We start from the raw sequence: 18623 nt of genomic DNA, 5'->3' as shown, positions 1-18623 counted from the left end.
TATTACACTCGTGTTGTAAATATTCTCTTTTTCATGAGAGACGTTGTAACGATAATGTGACGTTTTAATAAAAATAATCTTTAAGAAGGACTCTAGCGTGTAATTTAATGACTTAATATATACCGCTCGACGATTAACAGAAATAGAAAATAAAATAAAAGAGTAGGAAATAAATGGAAAAAAGGGAACAAACCGAATGGTGCAAGATTCATTATTCGTCGTTTATACCTACTATATAATTCCGTGTACGCTTACGCATAGTAACTGTCCCACTGAGGGATATAGTGGGTGCGTCAGGCGTTGTAGAGTGCAACACGGGCTACGAATGTGAACGACGACGATTCTTTGGTGACTGGTAGTTCAAGAGGTGAGAGACCATGAGAAGTTGGAGGGGACCCTCGAGTAGGGAGCCTCGCCCGCGGTGAACGCGGCTATAAATTGCCGGTAAGTGCTTCGGACCCAACCAGTCTTCATCGGACACACACTAAGGCCCTTTTTTTTAATCATCATCAAGAACAACCATTTCTCTATCTTCTTCGAGGATTTCATTTGCACGTTCGTTTGGAATCCGTAACGATGAAGCTCGTAGCAATCTTCTGCGTTACCGTTGCTGTCGTTCTCGCTGCATCCGAAGACGACAAAAAAGAACCGGAACGGCCTAAAACCTTCAGAAGGCTCATACCGGCCGATGTTCTTCGTGGTGAGTTAACAGGAACGCGATTTATTTACATTACAATTTATCACGAGGAATATATATGTTCTCTCGTATTCTTATACAAATTTATTCTTCTTTTTATTTTTAACAATAAATTTACAAATGTGTGTGACACACATGCGTATATATATATGCGTTTACACGTACACGTGAATGTACGAGTAAGTATTTAAATGACGACCAATTGTATTTCTTTCTTTCTTTCTCTTATGTTTGTCTATTATGAAAAATATGTTTCACGTAAGTATCTCACGAATAATTAATGAGCATAAATAGAAAAAAAATGTATCGATGTTGATCTTAATGTATAGAAAAATTCGATACTTTTCATTGGTACCGTGTGTTTTTTTTGTTTTGTTTCACATCGAGATCGACCGTACGAAATTCGTTCGATTGACGGTTAATTTTTTTCACCGCGTAGAAAAAAAAAAATAGCAGAACCTATCAAGTCAGTTGTTTAGTGAAAGGCAACGTATATTAAGGTCGTTTGTTGTACGCTCGTAAATAAAGAAAAGACCGGAACGTCAATCGATGAATCCTGCTTTTGGTGGTGTTCAAAAGAGAAAGATTTATATATAAAATATCAAATTTGTTTTCGAATTTTACGCATATATATTATGTCTATTATTTTTTATATATTCTCTGAAAAAAAAACAAAAAAAAAAACAAAGAAATTAATAATCCTTTTTCGTAAATAGCATACCGGATTAACAGAAAAAAAAAAGAAATAAAAAAATAAAATAAAAAAGACACACACACACACATGTGCTAAGTAGGACAATCTCGGGTCTCCTTTTAAAACCACAGATATGCATCCGATATTCGTTCGGAGTAGTTTAACGAGTCCGAGTGTCGGAAAGAGAAACTTCGAAGGATCGAGATTTAATATCTCGATTGTGTATATCCTCGATGACTCGATAACTTTCCAAAATAATTTCTCGCTGTTTAAGTGTAATACAATTTTCGATATTATTATCATTTTGTTCATTTTTTTTTTTATTCCATTCACGAAATTATATTTGAAATTATATCGAACGATTGATTTATTATTATTCAGACACATTGATCAACGAAAATGATTGCTACGAAATGAATGATATGAAAAGGGGTGATTATTTACTTACGACTCGTTAAAAACAAAATTATAATTTCGATCGTTCGATCGGGGAGGAAATTGTGTTTTTAATTACGGACCCCGTTACGCACGTGATTACGCGAATAATAAAATGAAAACAGATTAATATCAGCGAAAAGAATTAATAAAGGAAAAAGAAAGGAAAATTATATTCTGAAGTAATCGAATAATGCAATGTTACGGAAGTTACAATTAAATATATATATATATATGTAACACAAATATAATTGGTAGAGAAAAAAGAAATATCTTAGATCTTGACAAGTACGTTCGATCATTTGAATAATCATAATTATGTCATTGATTATAAATTTGCATCTTTCATCGTCATCAAGTTAATCGTCCTTGCTACGTTTCTCATCTAAAATAGAATCTATGTCACTTTATTAAACGTATTTGTATCAGAGTAAAAAAAAAAAAAGAGAGAAAAAAAGAAAAAAAGCTATCAAGAAGAATGACGTGTCCGTATCCGTAGGAGTAAAAGGTTCCGATACAGAAGGAGGGAATCAGAAAGTGCAAATGAAAGCGACGAGACTCGGTTTCTTCTCGATTCGCAAAAGGTCTCTCTGTTCCACGACATTCCGAATGGCCACATCAGCAATAGTTAGCAATAGTTGGGCCTGCAGTACGACGTGTTGTTTGTTATATGCTTGCTCACGTATTCTATAGAATAGAATAGTATAGTCATATGTTAGAAGTATTTACCAGTAACATAAACTTCATGGTACTTTCGTATGTGTCCAACGAAAAAAAGAAAAACAGGAAACAATATCCTGTGGTAGTAGAAACGTAAGTTTTGCGAGAAAGTACAGTGGTGTAACTATCGTTACACACGATCTTCCTGTAACAGATCTCCTCGAAAATCATTTCAATTCATTTTATTCGTGATTTCTATCGAAAGAAAAATGATTATTATAATATACGTTCGAGGAATTCTCACGCGTATTAATTCTTAACTTCTTTCGTTTAATAGAAAAAAATGAATGATCGAGCATGATTCACCAATTCATTCGCGAACCAATCGTATATCTCCGATTATTATATCCCAGGTGTTAACATTGTTTTCCAAGAAACAACTTCTTTGATTTTTTTTCTTCTTTTTTTAAATTACTCATCCGAAGGAAAGATGATATTTAGCTGAAACTGTGGGACTCTTAACGCATAACTTTTAATTGATACAACCTCGATACCCGTTATGCGTTTGCTCTAGTCCCAGATTCCCAGGAATACTTGAATTACCGACAATGACCTCGTTACTACGATTAACCAATGGTGTACTTAAGTTCAGGGATAGACGCGTATTTCAGATCGTTTTTTTTATATATATATGTATCATTTGAATTAACATAATCCTTTATGGGAATTTGACTTGGAAAGTGGTATGGCATCTAATTGTAAGAATTACGTAAACAAACGGTAGTCCGTAGGAAAGTGTGATTCGCCTAGCCTATTACTATCATAAGATCTATTACAGAATCTTAGAAGGTTGTACACTACGATCGCTGCACATACTAATTACGGTATTGCGTTCTTTTTCTTTAAACTTGCGATATTCCTGACACATATTCTTCGAAGCGTTATATTTTCTTCTTATTTCTTTTTTTTATATTATTACGTTACACGACCAGGGTCCAAAATTTTCGATACTTTCGAACACAACAACCAAAAAATCAGGTCAACGTTCGATCTTATCTAACAAGATATTTTTCCTTTCCTCGAGGACAATGAACGTTTTAGCTTGGCAACGAATATAACGGTACTCTCTACGAGAAAGAGAACCGTTGAACAGTTATTTCGAAATAAGACCAAAGAAGAAAAAGAAGAAGAAGACGACCAATAATCCTTCCGTGAATTTTGTCTAATATTATCGTCCCTTTTTTATCAAACAAATCGTTCAACGATTGAGTTCGGTTTAGAAACGTACTATGACACGAATGCGAACACATAGATGAAATCTAGAAAACACGAGTCTAGCTAGCATTACCCTGTTAACTGAATCCCCCCCCTCCCACTCCTCACCCCTCACCACCCACCGGTTGGTCTCTAGTTTGCAATCGACGATCAAAATACATACGTGCAGCATATGCCGACAAGAAAGCGAGAAATTGGAGATGCGAGACTACACTCTTACGGGGGATATTCACTTTCTTCTTACTCTCTTGCAGAGAAACTGCTTCGGAAAACCTGCTCATAGAATACACGTTCAAGATCGTATTTAATCTGACAAGCAAGAAATCGTTTGAGATTCAATCGAGATTTCGAGTCGTTATAAAATGAAAGTACAATAAAAATGAATTAAGAAAAAAAAAGTATATAAGAGAAATAAATATCTTGTAACATCTTAGATGATCTTGATTTTATCTGTAACGTATTAATCACACACGCACTAAATTATAATACGTTTTGTATTAATTTTATAGATTATATGTATTATATATTGCGTGTATTAAATAAATATGATTCTATTTGAAAGGAAGACCTTGTAAATAGGCACACACGCATACAAATATGTAACTATCTGTATATTACAAACGCATAAATGAATTTTATCTCAGCATCCAAGGTGTATTACGATGTATGTGTATCTGTATCACCGTTTCACGAATGATTTAACATTGCTGTTAAACGTTTTACCTTTAAGACCTTCGTTTTATGGATAGCGTTGGGATAAGTGGAGCAAGAGTCTTAAGATTGTTTAAGTTAAAGTCGAGATAGGTAGTAGTTCGTAAATGTATTTAGTATGTACATAATCGTAGAAACGACGACGGTGACTCAGAGTTAGTTCTCTAATCCTCGAAGACTTTAAAGCGTTGATGGGTTCGTCGTAGTTTTGCCATTGTGTCGTAGATATTATCATTGTCATCGATGTTAGGCTGTTGCATAAACGGTATTCCGGTGTGTGACAGTGAAAGTGTTTCTCCTTGAAGTTTCTACCGGCGATCACCATCCTCGACGAAACACAAACCTCAAGTTGTGCATACAATGGGTGAAGGTACTCGATGATGACAATAGAATTATACATACGATTCGTCTCGAAACCTGCAATTCGATAATATGATCTTATATATGACTCATTACTATTACATGGGAAAATATTAGATATAATTATCCTATTCCCCCTGAGAGATTTGTATCCGACGATTGTTTAATTTATGAAAAAAAAAAAAAAAAGAGAGAAATAAAATATGAAGAAATATTCGAATTGAATTGATTAACATCGTGGTGTTTGTTTTTTTTCGTTATCGTTTCAGATTTCCCCGGCATGTGTTTCGCTTCGACCAGATGCGCTACCATCGAACCAACTAAAACTTGGGAGCTTTCACCGTTCTGCGGTAGATCAACTTGCGTACCAGCCGATGACAATTCCGGTCGTCTTTTCGAATTGGTAGAAGATTGCGGACCATTACCCAAGGCCAATCCAAAATGCAAACTTTCCGATAAGACCAACAAGACCGCCAGCTTCCCAGACTGTTGTCCGATTTTCGAATGCGAGGAAGGAGCTAAATTAGAATACCCCGAGATTCCAACTTTGGCACCACCCACGGAAATCCTTGAAGTCGAAAAAGCGGCAGAAACGACAACGGCAAAAGCTTAATTCAACGATTCCCTTCTCTTAATATTCTTTTTTTTTTAATTCTACCTTTTTTATATTTTATTTTTATTTTATTTTATTTTATTTGTATCATTTTATTCGAAAGCGAATAACACATTTTGAGCTCTCTTGATTCTCTCTCTCTCTCTCTTTCTCTCTCTCTTTCTCTCTCTCTGAATCACGCCCGATTTCTAATTAGTAAAACAGCATCATAGCCATCAGATAATGGCGAAATAAATTGTAATAGTGCCGCGAATAATTGGTTCCTGGCAACTGGTTAACAACTTGTATCATTAATTTTACTTGCAAATCTTTATGGAACGTTACTTTCACTTCGATTCCGGGTTATAAAACTATCGATCAAGACTCTCGAATAAGGCGCATCCGAGAAACCTTTAGACGCTTTCGTCTAAATATCAGAGGACACCGAGATCATTAATTCCCTTTTTTTTTTTTGTTTTTTAATCTTAATACCTGCTCAATGATTAACTGCGCTACGCTTTGCTAGTTCGTCATGGTTCAAACATAACGTGATCGTACTTTTTTTATATATATATATATATATTTAATGCTACCGTGCACGATAATTTCGCCAAGCTTGCATTTGTCGATCCTAATTTCCTTAGCAACACACGCGTGTTTTCACGATTGCAACTTTCTCGTATTATTTTTCTGCACATCACCGTTGCGAAATCAAAATACAATCTTTTCGCATTATCTTCGTGTTTATGAACGTGCACCTTCTAATATAATTAATGCAATCCCGTTAATTTTCGTACTTTGTTACAGTGATATAAATATATAAATATATAATATATATATATATATATATATATTGTATCGAACGAACTTGCATATGCATTGTAAATGTGTGTGATCCTAAGTATATTATAAAATAATAATAAATTAATATCTATTTAAAAAAAAAAAAAAAAGAAAAGATACTATTATTTTTTATTTTATCCTTTTCCATATCTTCCCATAAAAATTCTTAATTAGGCGAAGGATAAGGAAATATATTTTATTTTTTTATTATCCAATAATAGTAAAATGCAGTGACTTATGCCATTTATATAAATTAAACATTTTTATTATATTATAAAATTAGCAAAACTTCTCTTAACGAAATTCTTGTGTTTTTAAATATATTATAATTGGAAATCTTTTTTGTAAATCAAAAAATCGAAATAATTTTTCGAAATAATCGATTCAAATATTGATTCATTTGAATTTCGATATTTCGATACAAAATTCGCGCGTAATAGAAAAAGATGAAACATAACCTGTAAAAACGACTAGTGCGCACCTACTATTGGTAGTTATATTACAGATCTCGTTTCGCGATGTCAAATGATACATATTTCTATTACAAATGTCCCTAATATTAGTAACTAGTAATTTCCGCGTGGGCGTTATATTTAGCAGCCCTTTTTTAACAATATTTTCTTTGTATGTATAAAAAATATAGTGCACATATATGGATATTTCTCTCAATAAATAAATTACAAAATAACTCTCTTAACTACTTTACCTACTTTCCTCGAACGGTGTTGCTACGTAGACGGAAACGGATTAAAATAAGCGGCATAAGCTGTCATTAACCAGCATGTTATAACTTAAGTGGTTAACATTTCAAAAACATATACACAAAATACAAATGTAATTTATATACTCATTGTAATGTGTAAATATTAATTAAACCGATTGTTTTTTTGCATAAACGTTTTTTAAAATGTCAGAGAGCTCGATAATATGGCTCTCTTTAGTTATGCTTGGTGGCTCGTATTTGGCCGGTTTTTTACCATTGATTATGAATTTATCTGAGGTAAGATTATTCGTTGATTTAAATTATTTTCATTACTATACCTGGGATGATTTGTAAAATCATTATTAGCTTTCGATTGTTTGCTTGTTTAAAATATACTGAAATCATGTATTATTACAAAGAGTTTACTTACTTTTAGGATAAACTGCAATTAGTATCTGTACTTGGAGCTGGGCTTCTTGTTGGAACTGCATTGGCTGTAATAATACCAGAAGGTATTAGAGCATTATTTACAACGCCTGCTGGCAGTATAGATCATCCACAAAATGATAGTAAGCTTCTATGTAACTTTATTTATATATTTTTAGAACATATATTCCAATGAAATTTGCAAGATTAAACACTCGTCTTACGCTTTTTACAGGTGACCTACATTTTTTGATAGGAATTAGTTTAGTACTCGGTTTTGTATTTATGCTTTTGGTCGATCAATGTACAAGAAGAAGTGGAGGAAAGGAGAAAAGTTTTACAGCAACCTTAGGCCTCGTTGTTCATGCAGCTGCTGATGGAGTTGCATTGGGTGCTGCAGCAACAACCTCGCAAGCTGATGTAGAAGTCATCGTATTCCTTGCAATTATGCTGCATAAAGTAAGAGAAAAACAAATTGTACTTAACTAGATTATATGTATAACAAAATATTTTTTCTATTACAGGCACCTGCTGCATTTGGCCTAGTATCTTTTTTACTTCACGAAGGGGTGGAAAAAAAGAAAATAGGAAAACATTTACTAGTATTTTCTCTTTCTGCACCTTGCCTCGCTCTTCTAACATATTTCGGCATTGGAAAAGTAAAAAAATTTAGCATTGAATTTTCTTTTCATATTCTTATGCGAGTAAATGAAATTATGTTCTTTGAATATTTCAGGAAGGCAAGGAAACCCTCAGTAATGTCAATGCAACAGGTTTAGCAATGTTGTTCAGTGCAGGAACATTTCTGTACGTAGCTACTGTACATGTATTACCAGAATTAATGACTAGAGAAGCTAATTATTCTCGTCTACCAACAACTGAAACTACGACACCAACTGTCTCTGGACTTAGATTTAAAGAAATATTAGTGCTAGTAGTTGGTTCTATTTTACCGTCATTACTTACAACCGGACACCACCATTGACATAGAGCTCATATTTTATACTATACTGGTTCCATTCATTATGCTCGTAAATATCATAAATTTTTCTTATTTAATTTTTTGTACAGATAAGAAAAACGAAGATTTTTTGATAGGTGTACGAATAATAAGCACCTTCTGTTGTTATACGATATATGTATAGAACATTTCTCGAATTTGGAAAATTGATATTAAAAGAAACTCTAGATGCAATTACAAAAAAATATTATTTGAAGATTTAAAACTGAAGATAATATTAATATTTTATGTTATTCCAATACTATCGTACATCACTGTAATAATTATTTAATTTTTAATCAAAGTTTAATGAACAAAAATAATATTTAATATATAGGTTTAGGGGGATAGTAATGAATTTTTAATTTAATTGTTATTTCATTATAAGCAATGCATAAAACAATGAAATTTTGTATGGTAATCTAGCAGTACCTGGGAAAAGACAATTATACATATGGACATACATTTTTGTTAATAATATCAATTAGTTTCGAATTTCTATGTTGCAGGAGTAGCACTCCAAATTCAACCTTTGTCAAAAAGACATTTGTAGATGGATGAATTTGGAGTGGAAAACCTGTATATAACTTTGATTTAAATGATATAGCTTTATTTTATTTTAATTAAATTATTTCTTATGTGATAATTTTAATCATGCAATTTGATAGATGCAATTGAATTATTTTATTTACTACCATTACGAATAACCATTATATTTTGAAAATTATATTATGAAAACAAATGAAAATATTTTAATGTATTTTAACGCGTGCGATTGTTATCGCATACGGTATATAAGTAAACTAATTGATGAACAAATCATTGTAAACATCTTATTTACTCAGATGATATTTTTTTAAATAATAAATTATTATAATAACTTTTATAAATATCAAACGACATTCAATCATATGATGTATCTTTTTTAAAATTACTTATTTTATATCTTTTCATTTTATATATACATTATTGTTAAATTGTGTAAAAAACAAATATTAGAAATTTATATAAAATAATTTATCTGATTTGAATTGTAGATACATGGTAGACACTCACACAAAACTAAATCATACTAGATGGAACACTAAAATGTTCCTAGATTTCCAGCGACACAACACAAGTGCCACTTGACGGTCCTATTGCGAACTATGCATTATTTAAAATATTTTCTACACAATATAATTTTATTTAATTATTATTTTTATTGTCTCGTGTGTTCGTCGACGTTTTCTCATTAATAACAGTGAAAAAGAAAATCAAATTGTTTATTTAAATGTAATTTATATGTAATTTAAAAAATTAAAAGTCTTTTTAAATCTGTGATGCACGTAAAAAAAGCACCAAGAATGGAAATACATCAGTGTTATTTTTTGTGAATATATATGCACAGGCTATTTAATGTGTTATTATCAAATTATAAATTTCATATTTGATTGAAACGTAATCATGTCATTGTTAATTACAAATTTATAGTTAATAATACGTCACGTTTCTTATTAAAAAATAAATTCTTGGTTACATAACCTATACGTCTCAACTGGTATGCTATTATATCATTGAATTGATCAACATGAACGGAACGAATGCTTCAATGGATCTTTCAAATGAGAATTTTAATACATTAAGAGCATGTCAGGAAATTATTCTAAATAAAGCATTAAAACAGGTATTATATTAATTACTTTCCTTGCAATAATTCTGTTAAAATATTCTGACTTTCCTTATACGGTGATATATTTTTGTATATGATTTTATGATTGTATTTAACAATTTAATATAACAGGGAATTCAGAGAAATGAAGAACAATTTAAAGTATGGACAGATTATAAGAAAAGGCACAAGAAAGTTATAGAAGCGCTGGAGAAATTACCTTTAGAGTTATCGATCAATTGTATGGTACCTGTTGGTAAGCGTGCATTTATGAAAGGAAAGTTGATACACACTAATGAAGTTTTGGCTTGCATCGGAGACGGTTACTTTGCAAAGTACAGTGCTGCTAAAGCAATAGCTTTATGCAATCGTAGAATTCAATGTAAGGATATACATTACGCATGGTATTTTATTTGTAACATTTATAACAATTTACTTTTATTTCAGCTACCGACGAGATGTTGACAAATTTAGAAAAGGAAAGAAATTTATACGAAATGAGACAATTCGTTTGTTCGGAATTGGATGTTTTCGGTAAAAACGAAAAGAAAGATTTTACGAGTCACTGGGACGAGAAAAAATTAGATGATTGGAGAGGTGAGTATTTAAAAAATTAAATATTAATTTATCCCAAGTAATATCTCTGTATTCAAGTTGTATTTGTTTATAGTTGAACACAGACGACGAGAAAAAGAGTATCGCCAAAAGTTGTCGGAGTTAAGGAAGAAAGAAAAGACGGAAATTAAAACGGAAGAAGATCTTTTTAAAAGATTAGACGAGTTGGAACTTCAAGAAGAATTAGCTGATGAAATGAATAGGTTTCTATATTTCTAATTTACTTTATTATATTAATTAAATGTTCTGATTTTTTTTTACACAAATTTAATTAATATTTTTATATTTTTAATATTCGACAGGTTGGAAGATGAAGATGAAGATTATTATGAAGAATTGGAAGAAGAAGAAGAAGAAGAATACAATGAATCGGACGAAGAAGAACATAACGTATTATACGAAGAAGAAGAAGAAGAAAATTCCGAGGATCAAGATGATTATGAAGAAATAGAAAAAGAATTGAATAAATTACGAGAAATTCGAATGGGTAGAAAAATGAACGGGCAATCGACGGAATCTAATATTATAAGTAATATTGTAAATACAAACAAGGAAATATCTGAAAGTAATGTAACGAAAAGTGAAAAAGTAGAGGAGAAAACTTTGTTGAAAACTATTGACGAGAGTTCCTGTAGTAATTGTAACGATGAAAACGAATCAATTAAAGTTGTTGCTCAACCAAGAATTACGAGCGGTGCGAGTGAAGAGGAAATCAAATTAAAGGAAAAGAAAAGAAGAGTATCGTTTGCAGGATCAGATATTTCGATATTCGATGGTAACAGTGAACCAATTTCTGTTAAAAATCAAGATAAACAAAGTACAGTATCGTCGAATGACGATCCAAACGATTCTGTAAATAATAGCGATGATGATATTATTAGAATAGAATTTAAACATACGGACAATAATTTCTCTCAACCAGAATCAACTGGAAATGAAATAACGTCGCCTAGAGATATATACGAAATATTTTCAAAACCAAAATCGATATTGAAAAGATCGCCGAACGATGTAATGCCTTTGCAAAATATTTCTTTACCTACGTATAGTTCAGGGGAGGAAGAGGAAGAAGAAGAAGAAGAAGAAAAAGAAAAAGAAAGTGCAGGCGTTAAACCTTCCGCTTACTATTCCGTAAGTACGAGATTTTACTTTTGCAAATTCAATTTATATCACCAAAGAATAATAATATTAACATTGATTTTCATTTGATTAATCTTAGATCGTGAAGAACATTAGCGAGAAGGAATTAGCAACGCCTAAGAAAAAGAACGACGAAGTTATTAAGGAGAAGAAGAAAAAACCGGTCAGTAAATTTAAAATGGAGCGTTCGTCGTGCGTCAAATAAATGAAATATAAATATATCGATCTTGAAATAATTTACTCTTTCCTAGTTTTCTTTATTTCATAGTTAGAAAAATATTAGATAACAATTCCAACAGGTTCTCAATAGCTAATCGTATTTATGTCGAACGATTGAGAATTAAATTTGAGAGATAAGCCTAAATAATTTCAAATCATATATGAGATTAATTTCGAACGATAAACATGTTCTCATTTTGAAATCCATTTTAAACGAGCAACTTGAAATAGTTTCACGTGCGCTCGGCAAGGTCATCGAATTTCTCACCTACTCATTTATTCGGCTGGTGTAGCATAAAGGACAAAGGGCTTACGTAATGTAGCACTCGGAATGCAAACGAGTCGAGGAATACCGTGATTAGGAGTACGATTAGTGTAACGATCTTTATCTCCTGACAACGATTAAAAGCTTCGCGAGTTATATGTTCGATTCGTACGTGAGAACCTTGATGTTTATTGAGAGATTTTATCAACTAAAATAAAAATATAATAAATTCTATCCCCCCTTTCCTTTCCTTTCCTTTCCTTTTCTTTCTCTCTCATGAATTTATTGAAATTTTAAGATCAACGATAAGACAAAGGCTATGTCGAATTAATTCTTGCACAATGCACGTTGCATTACGGTGCCCAGTTCATTGACGTTCTAATCGTTTCATGCATCTTCTTGTGTTTATTAAATAGTGCCTTTTATATAGTTTTTTCTTTTTGCATTACAATAGAAGCTCCGTCGACATTGAATACGTTTTTGAAAGGAGATATATCTTTCCTTTTTTTTTTCATAAATTTTTTATTTAACATCGCGCAAAAAATAAACAGCTTAGATAATATGTGTGACAAGTGAGATCGTAAGAGACGTAATTCTTCTCGGATTAATTAGAAAGGATACGCTAAATAAAAAACGCTAACAAAAAAAGAGGATGGTGGGAGGGAAGTGGGGGGAGAGGGGAGGGGAGAGGGGGACAAAAATATAAAACAGTAGAATGTATCCTTTTAACAAAGTGAAAATGACAGGGAGATATGCACGTGGGTTACAGAACAATTAAAGTTGTTCACGGTCTCACGTGTGTTGTCCTTATACATAATACGCCCTAATTAGGGCGAGACACAAAGCCACATAGGGTGGAGATCATTTTAAAGAGAAGATACTCCGGGACAGTGAGATAATTCAATACTGTTGTACTTGTCTCTTGCAGTGAACGTATATAATCAGAACATATGATAAATTATCGAGATACACATTTCATAAGCAGCATGGACCACATTTCAACGTGGTTGAAATTCGTTAATTTCATTTAGAATTTCGTCCACACGATGCCACGAATTTTCTCTCAACAATAATAACAACAAAAAAACTAAATGATAAATGGAAAATTGATAAATTCGATTTATTTCGTGTTTCCAAAGAGTTCATCGACTTATATATTATATTTGCAATAATACTATTCGAATGGAATTAAAACTCGAATTGGATTTTGTAGAATAATTCCGGGTCACGTTGGCTTTGAAAATAATCGCTAAGAGAAAATATGAGCAATATTTTGATTTGTATTCTTTGAAGAAAATCGGACACAGAAGGATTAGTGTTTGTCATTTTTCTACGTGTGTGTCTGTGGGTATGTGTTTTGCGAGGTGTGACGAGGAGGAACTGGAGAAGGAGGAGGAGGAGGAGGAGGAGTGAGAGAGACAGGAGACATGCGCTGTAGAAGGGTGCGTTTCCCTTTCTTATTGCAACGGGGTTCTCTCTGTAGTAGGGGTTGGAAATCCAGTTTTCATCCCTCAGTTGAACGCCGCGTGCGAGCGTGACACGATGAGAGAGCACGGTGGTTCATTTCCTCATACGCATTTTCGTAACTAACATTCCTAAACTCACGGTCGTCCACACCGGTTATTTTATTTCCCTCATCATTCTTTTTTCGTCAAATTTCCTCCCACCCTAACCCCCACCTTCCACCCCAACACCACCACCATCAATTTCCAATTTTAAACGCGTGCTCTTTTTCACACCGATCGCACCGAACCCGATAGACAAAATTATAATAAGGGCTGAAATAAAAAAATATTACACGCCATGCAATTAGAAAGAAATATTTATGACTTTTAATATATCAGTAATTGGTTTATTATTATTATTATTTTTCGTTACCATAATGTAAAACAAAATTACAACACATCCACCTCCCCCCTCCCTCCAGCTCCCAGTTCATCTATTTCTCTTTTCTATATTTTTGTAATTTTTTAATGACATTTAATATTTCTTCTTCTTATTCTTGTTCTTTTAAAAGAAAAGTATATTCAATTATCGAGAAATATAGAGGAAAGAAAAAAAGAGACAGTAAGAATAAAATAAATACGAGTATCGATGAATATCGTTTGGAAATTTGAAGTGTGATCATCGATCATTTGCTTTTTTTTTTTTGGTTTTATTTTTAATATTTCGTTTTGATCTGTCTATCTATCTATCCATCTCTCTCTCTCTTTCTCTTCCTTTTATCGATATATGCACTTTAAGGCAACGAAGATCGTAGAAAATCAATGAACTATGCGCTCGGTCGATCAAACACCACCACAACTATCGACAAGAACAGCTTCCAACTATTAAGAAAATTCGTTTTACGCGAAGAAAGTACGTTTTTCGTTGATCATTCGAAAACGCGGATCCACCCCTCCTCTACTTTTGTTTAGTTCGATCATCGATTAAAATATCTCACAAGGAGGGGTATTTTTTTTTGTTTTTGTTTTTGTTTTCTATCTTCCAGGGTGATACGAACGGGAATCAGTCATGTTATCGACGTCGTTGTCGTTGACGAGATTGAGAAAGACAGGTACGTTTTTGCGATCGTCCAAGTGGAAGGTGCAGTGCCTCGTGGCCTTGGAATTTCGTTCCAAGGGATAAGAAAAAAAGAAACAAAAGTATAGGAAGATCGTATTACGATCCTTTAGAATCGTATTTCAATAAGTTTTTTCGGAACTGTAATTTAATTTCGTATTTTTGAACTTGAATGGTAATAAATGGTAAATATAAGAAAAGAAAAGAAAAGAAAGGAAAATTTGTAGTTTGAAAAATGAATGTGGTGCCAATCGCGGTGACGTAACAGTGATCGCACGATGACGTGATTTGTCTTCGGGAAAGAAAAGGATTTTCTAAAGAAAAATAAAGAAGAAGAATAAGAAGAAGAAGAAGAAAGTTCCTGATGATAGAAAGGAAGAAGGGATCGGTCTAACGATGAGTGTCAGTAAATTTCGTTACGCACTAGTATTGCTCGCGTTTACGCGCGAATTTTTGTTAATCGATTGCAAGTGGGATACGACGACGACGATGACGACGACGACAACAGAAAAATTCGAAATGTCGAAGAAAAAATATCATCGAGATCTTCGGGATGAAATTAACGAAGAAACTGATAAGAATTTAGAATATTTTGACGAAAATAACGACGTTGTTTTCGTAATAAAATCAGATGATCGAAATAAACGAGCAGTTACATCGAAGGAATTGTTATCGAACAAAGAAATAGAAAAAGAAGTGGAAACGAGTATCGAGAAACCACAGACGACACAGATAAGACACGGAAGATCGCGTAGTCATTTCGTTCGACAAATCAAATTGGAAGATTTGGAAACGTTGAGGATCAGGACCAAAAGGATACACCTTTCATCGAATTACAGTGATACGGAAATCGAGAAAGACGAGGATTTGGATTACCCGAGGAGATACGAGTCATCGGGTGGAAAAGAAAATAGCGTTGAGGAGTCGAGTAAAAAAAATCGATTGTCTTACGGTACCCCTGAGACGTGGACCGAGTCAACTAGACAATTGAACGATTTAATTCGTAAAGTATTTCGACAGCACGCGGACGTACCTGCTCATGTTGATCATCGCGAGGAAGAAGGAGGAGGAGGGATACTGTTGAGTAAGTTTCGAAAAAAAAGTTCGCGATTGGGTAAACATAAGATCGAGGATTCATTCGATTCGACCGAGAACACGATCATCGCTTATGGTCGTGTTTTGCATACCTCGGTGAACAAAGAGGAATCTTCCAAAGTGAATACCAACGAGAGTGAATTCGAAGAAGTATTGGGTGATACGTTGGGTGATCGTCAAATCATTGGGAACAGCAGTTCGATAAGCAAAGACAATGATTACGAGAGTTTTACTACGGACGTTGTTGAAATATATGACAATGATGATGATGATGATGATGATGATGATCTTCCAACGAAACGGCATCCCGAGAAGGAATCCGTCCAAGTAGACATTGTCACGAGATTTCTTCGTATTATCGAGAACCAACACCTCCTCGGTGAAAATTGCACCGCCGGTACTGATTTAAATCTCGGCGAGGGTGTCGTAGATCGTTACGCTCAAGAAAGGTTTCGATTGGAAGCGAATCTTGCCGTAAATCGGGCCAACATGTTAACCAGATTGTGGAAATATGCGCCGGAAGTTATGCTATCTTCGGAATATCTTCTACACGCTAGCGTATTATCGATGGTTGAATTCGACGAGGACATATTTGCGGCTGGTAATTGTTACGACAAACTTCAGTACAAAGATCATTGGCTTTATTGTCCCTTTGCACATCGGCTACCGGATCAGGAAGGGGTTTTAGTTAAGGACTTGGCGATCGAGTATAAGTACTTGAGCAACAGCAGCGAGTGGTTTTACATTGCCAGGAAGAATGCCGAGAGGGTTATCGCCAGTAACAACCAATTTAGTCGAGGTAAGTGGAAGTAGATGTGTGTCGTCGTCCTATTTTCCTTCTACTGGACCCCAATAAACTACTTTTATTTCGAGTCTATGATTCTACAGTTATCCTCCCTTTTTCTTTTTGATCTTTCACTTATATTTATATATTTTATTTAATGTATATAATAATATAATAATATGCATTATATTTAATTTTATTTAATATACATTATATATTATAAAATAATATATAATAATATACATTATAATATATAAAATATATATTAATAATAATTGAAATTAATAAATTTTATTAATAATATTTTTATAATATTTATAATAATTTATATTTATATTTATAATATTTATAATAATAATAATTAATAATAAATTTTATTAATTTTAATTATTAACAAATTACATTATATAATTACATTATATAATTACATATTTAGCAAACCCCCACATATTCGATTTAAAAACTAAGATAATCATTTAAATATCATTTATTATGTAATACTTAATTCGTTCATTTCATTTATAATACCAAAATCATATCTACGAATAGTGTTTCTTGTTTCTTTTCTGTTTTTTTTTTAAATACGTCGTTCGTGTACTACGATTTTCTATCACAGATTTAGTTTTATTTTTGTATTATTTTTTTGTTGTAAATTTCGATTAGTTTTCCTCATTCGTTAGACTTCGCGTGACACATGGCACTCGGTAAAAAAGTTTAAAAAGATTTATGCGTAGCCACGAGTCGTTCAAAAATGTTCATTCTCGACATTTCATTCGATTCAACTCAACGGGGGTGGTGGGATTGGAGAGGGGATGTTTTCGAAAATTCATGTTCCAACTGAAGTATAAAATATTCCTGGTCTTTGTAATTGACTACAATTAATTTAACAATTAATTCAGTTTAAATTGTAACGTGCGGGGTATCGCTAGGCGTTTGCCACTTGTTACGTCGTAAATCGTTTTAAATGGCTGGTTATAAGAAGGAATGTATGAGGGAGGAGGGAGGGGAGGGGGAGGTTTTATCCCTTATACTCTCTAATCGTAGAGAGTTGAAATAAAACGTATCATTAATTATAAAAAGAAAAGAAAAAAAGGTTTTAGAAAAGATCCGATTTTTTTCCTCTCCTCCCCCCACCCCACATTACTTTTTTCTTTTTCCTTTTTATCTTTTTTTTTTCTTGACTCGAGAGTTAAAAATAATCCAAGTATTAGTATAATATATATATGTGTGTGTGTTAAAAGTTTAAATAAAATCCATGTTATTTAATTAGCCATTAATTAATATAATAGTTAAGTAAATTTTGTTAATTGAGCTATTTTAGTACGGTCAGTTTGTTATTGAAACGTAGCAAAATGAAAAGTTTCATCTTAGTATAAAGTTCAACGAAAGATTTTATTCATTTGTCTAATAAAAAAGTCGAATTTTTTTCTAAGAAAGAAAGAAAGAAAGAAAGAAAATCGTAAAATTTAACGCTGATATTGCATACAATCTGATTTATCGACTTCATTTTTGCTTTATGCAAGGTAGAAACTAAGAAATGCATTTTATTGATTAAATCTTTGTCTTCTCTATTAAAAGTTACTTTGTCCTTTTGACCTATCAAATCGGTAATTAATATTACAGAAAGAGTAAGAGAGAGAGGGGGAGGGAAAAGAATTCGTGAGAATCGCGAAAAGAAATCGATATGAACAACAGCTTGTCGCGATTATTATCGAATTAATATTAAAATAATCGATAATTTAAATCTAATAATATATTTGGAGGAAACAACATTTTCACGAAAACGTGTTACGGTATGTACAACGAAATGATTGATTTCCCGTTAAATATTCTTTAAACAAAATCATGCGTATATAAATGTGTGTGTTTTATTTGAATTATTTTGGAAATAATTCC

The 18623-nt window shown here is 32.7% G+C and overlaps 4 protein-coding genes across 4 annotated transcripts; all 4 read left to right on the top strand.

The window, feature by feature from the left end:
* Nucleotides 1-480: 480 nt before the first annotated feature.
* On the top strand, nucleotides 481-5584 carry LOC122518339. The gene is made up of 2 exons (XM_043637216.1): nucleotides 481-700; nucleotides 5102-5584. The coding sequence occupies exons 1-2, from the start codon at nucleotides 577-579 to the stop codon at nucleotides 5443-5445; spliced, it is 468 nt and encodes a 155-aa protein (XP_043493151.1). The 5' UTR covers nucleotides 481-576; the 3' UTR covers nucleotides 5446-5584.
* A 1161-nt stretch (nucleotides 5585-6745) lies between these two features.
* On the top strand, nucleotides 6746-8891 carry LOC122518262 (zinc transporter ZIP9-A). The gene is made up of 5 exons (XM_043637082.1): nucleotides 6746-7267; nucleotides 7407-7539; nucleotides 7632-7855; nucleotides 7921-8055; nucleotides 8133-8891. Exons 1-5 carry the CDS (start codon nucleotides 7175-7177, stop codon nucleotides 8379-8381), a joined length of 834 nt encoding a protein of 277 aa, XP_043493017.1. The 5' UTR covers nucleotides 6746-7174; the 3' UTR covers nucleotides 8382-8891.
* A 640-nt stretch (nucleotides 8892-9531) lies between these two features.
* LOC122518337 (unconventional prefoldin RPB5 interactor-like protein) lies at nucleotides 9532-12520 on the top strand. Its single transcript, XM_043637213.1, has 6 exons — nucleotides 9532-10062; nucleotides 10180-10429; nucleotides 10495-10644; nucleotides 10718-10865; nucleotides 10965-11793; nucleotides 11882-12520. Exons 1-6 carry the CDS (start codon nucleotides 9967-9969, stop codon nucleotides 12005-12007), a joined length of 1599 nt encoding a protein of 532 aa, XP_043493148.1. The 5' UTR covers nucleotides 9532-9966; the 3' UTR covers nucleotides 12008-12520.
* A 1784-nt stretch (nucleotides 12521-14304) lies between these two features.
* Nucleotides 14305-16756, top strand: LOC122518420. The gene is made up of 2 exons (XM_043637359.1): nucleotides 14305-14644; nucleotides 14778-16756. Exon 2 carries the CDS (start codon nucleotides 15245-15247, stop codon nucleotides 16754-16756), a length of 1512 nt encoding a protein of 503 aa, XP_043493294.1. The 5' UTR covers nucleotides 14305-14644; nucleotides 14778-15244.
* The last annotated feature ends 1867 nt before the right edge of the window (nucleotides 16757-18623 follow it).

This window comes from Polistes fuscatus, unplaced genomic scaffold (assembly GCF_010416935.1).
Source record: "Polistes fuscatus isolate 324 unplaced genomic scaffold, CU_Pfus_HIC Scaffold24, whole genome shotgun sequence".
Classification (NCBI taxonomy): domain Eukaryota; kingdom Metazoa; phylum Arthropoda; class Insecta; order Hymenoptera; family Vespidae; genus Polistes; species Polistes fuscatus.
The sequence above is the reverse complement of the archived record's forward strand: the minus strand, read 5'-3'. Positions and strand labels throughout refer to the sequence as shown.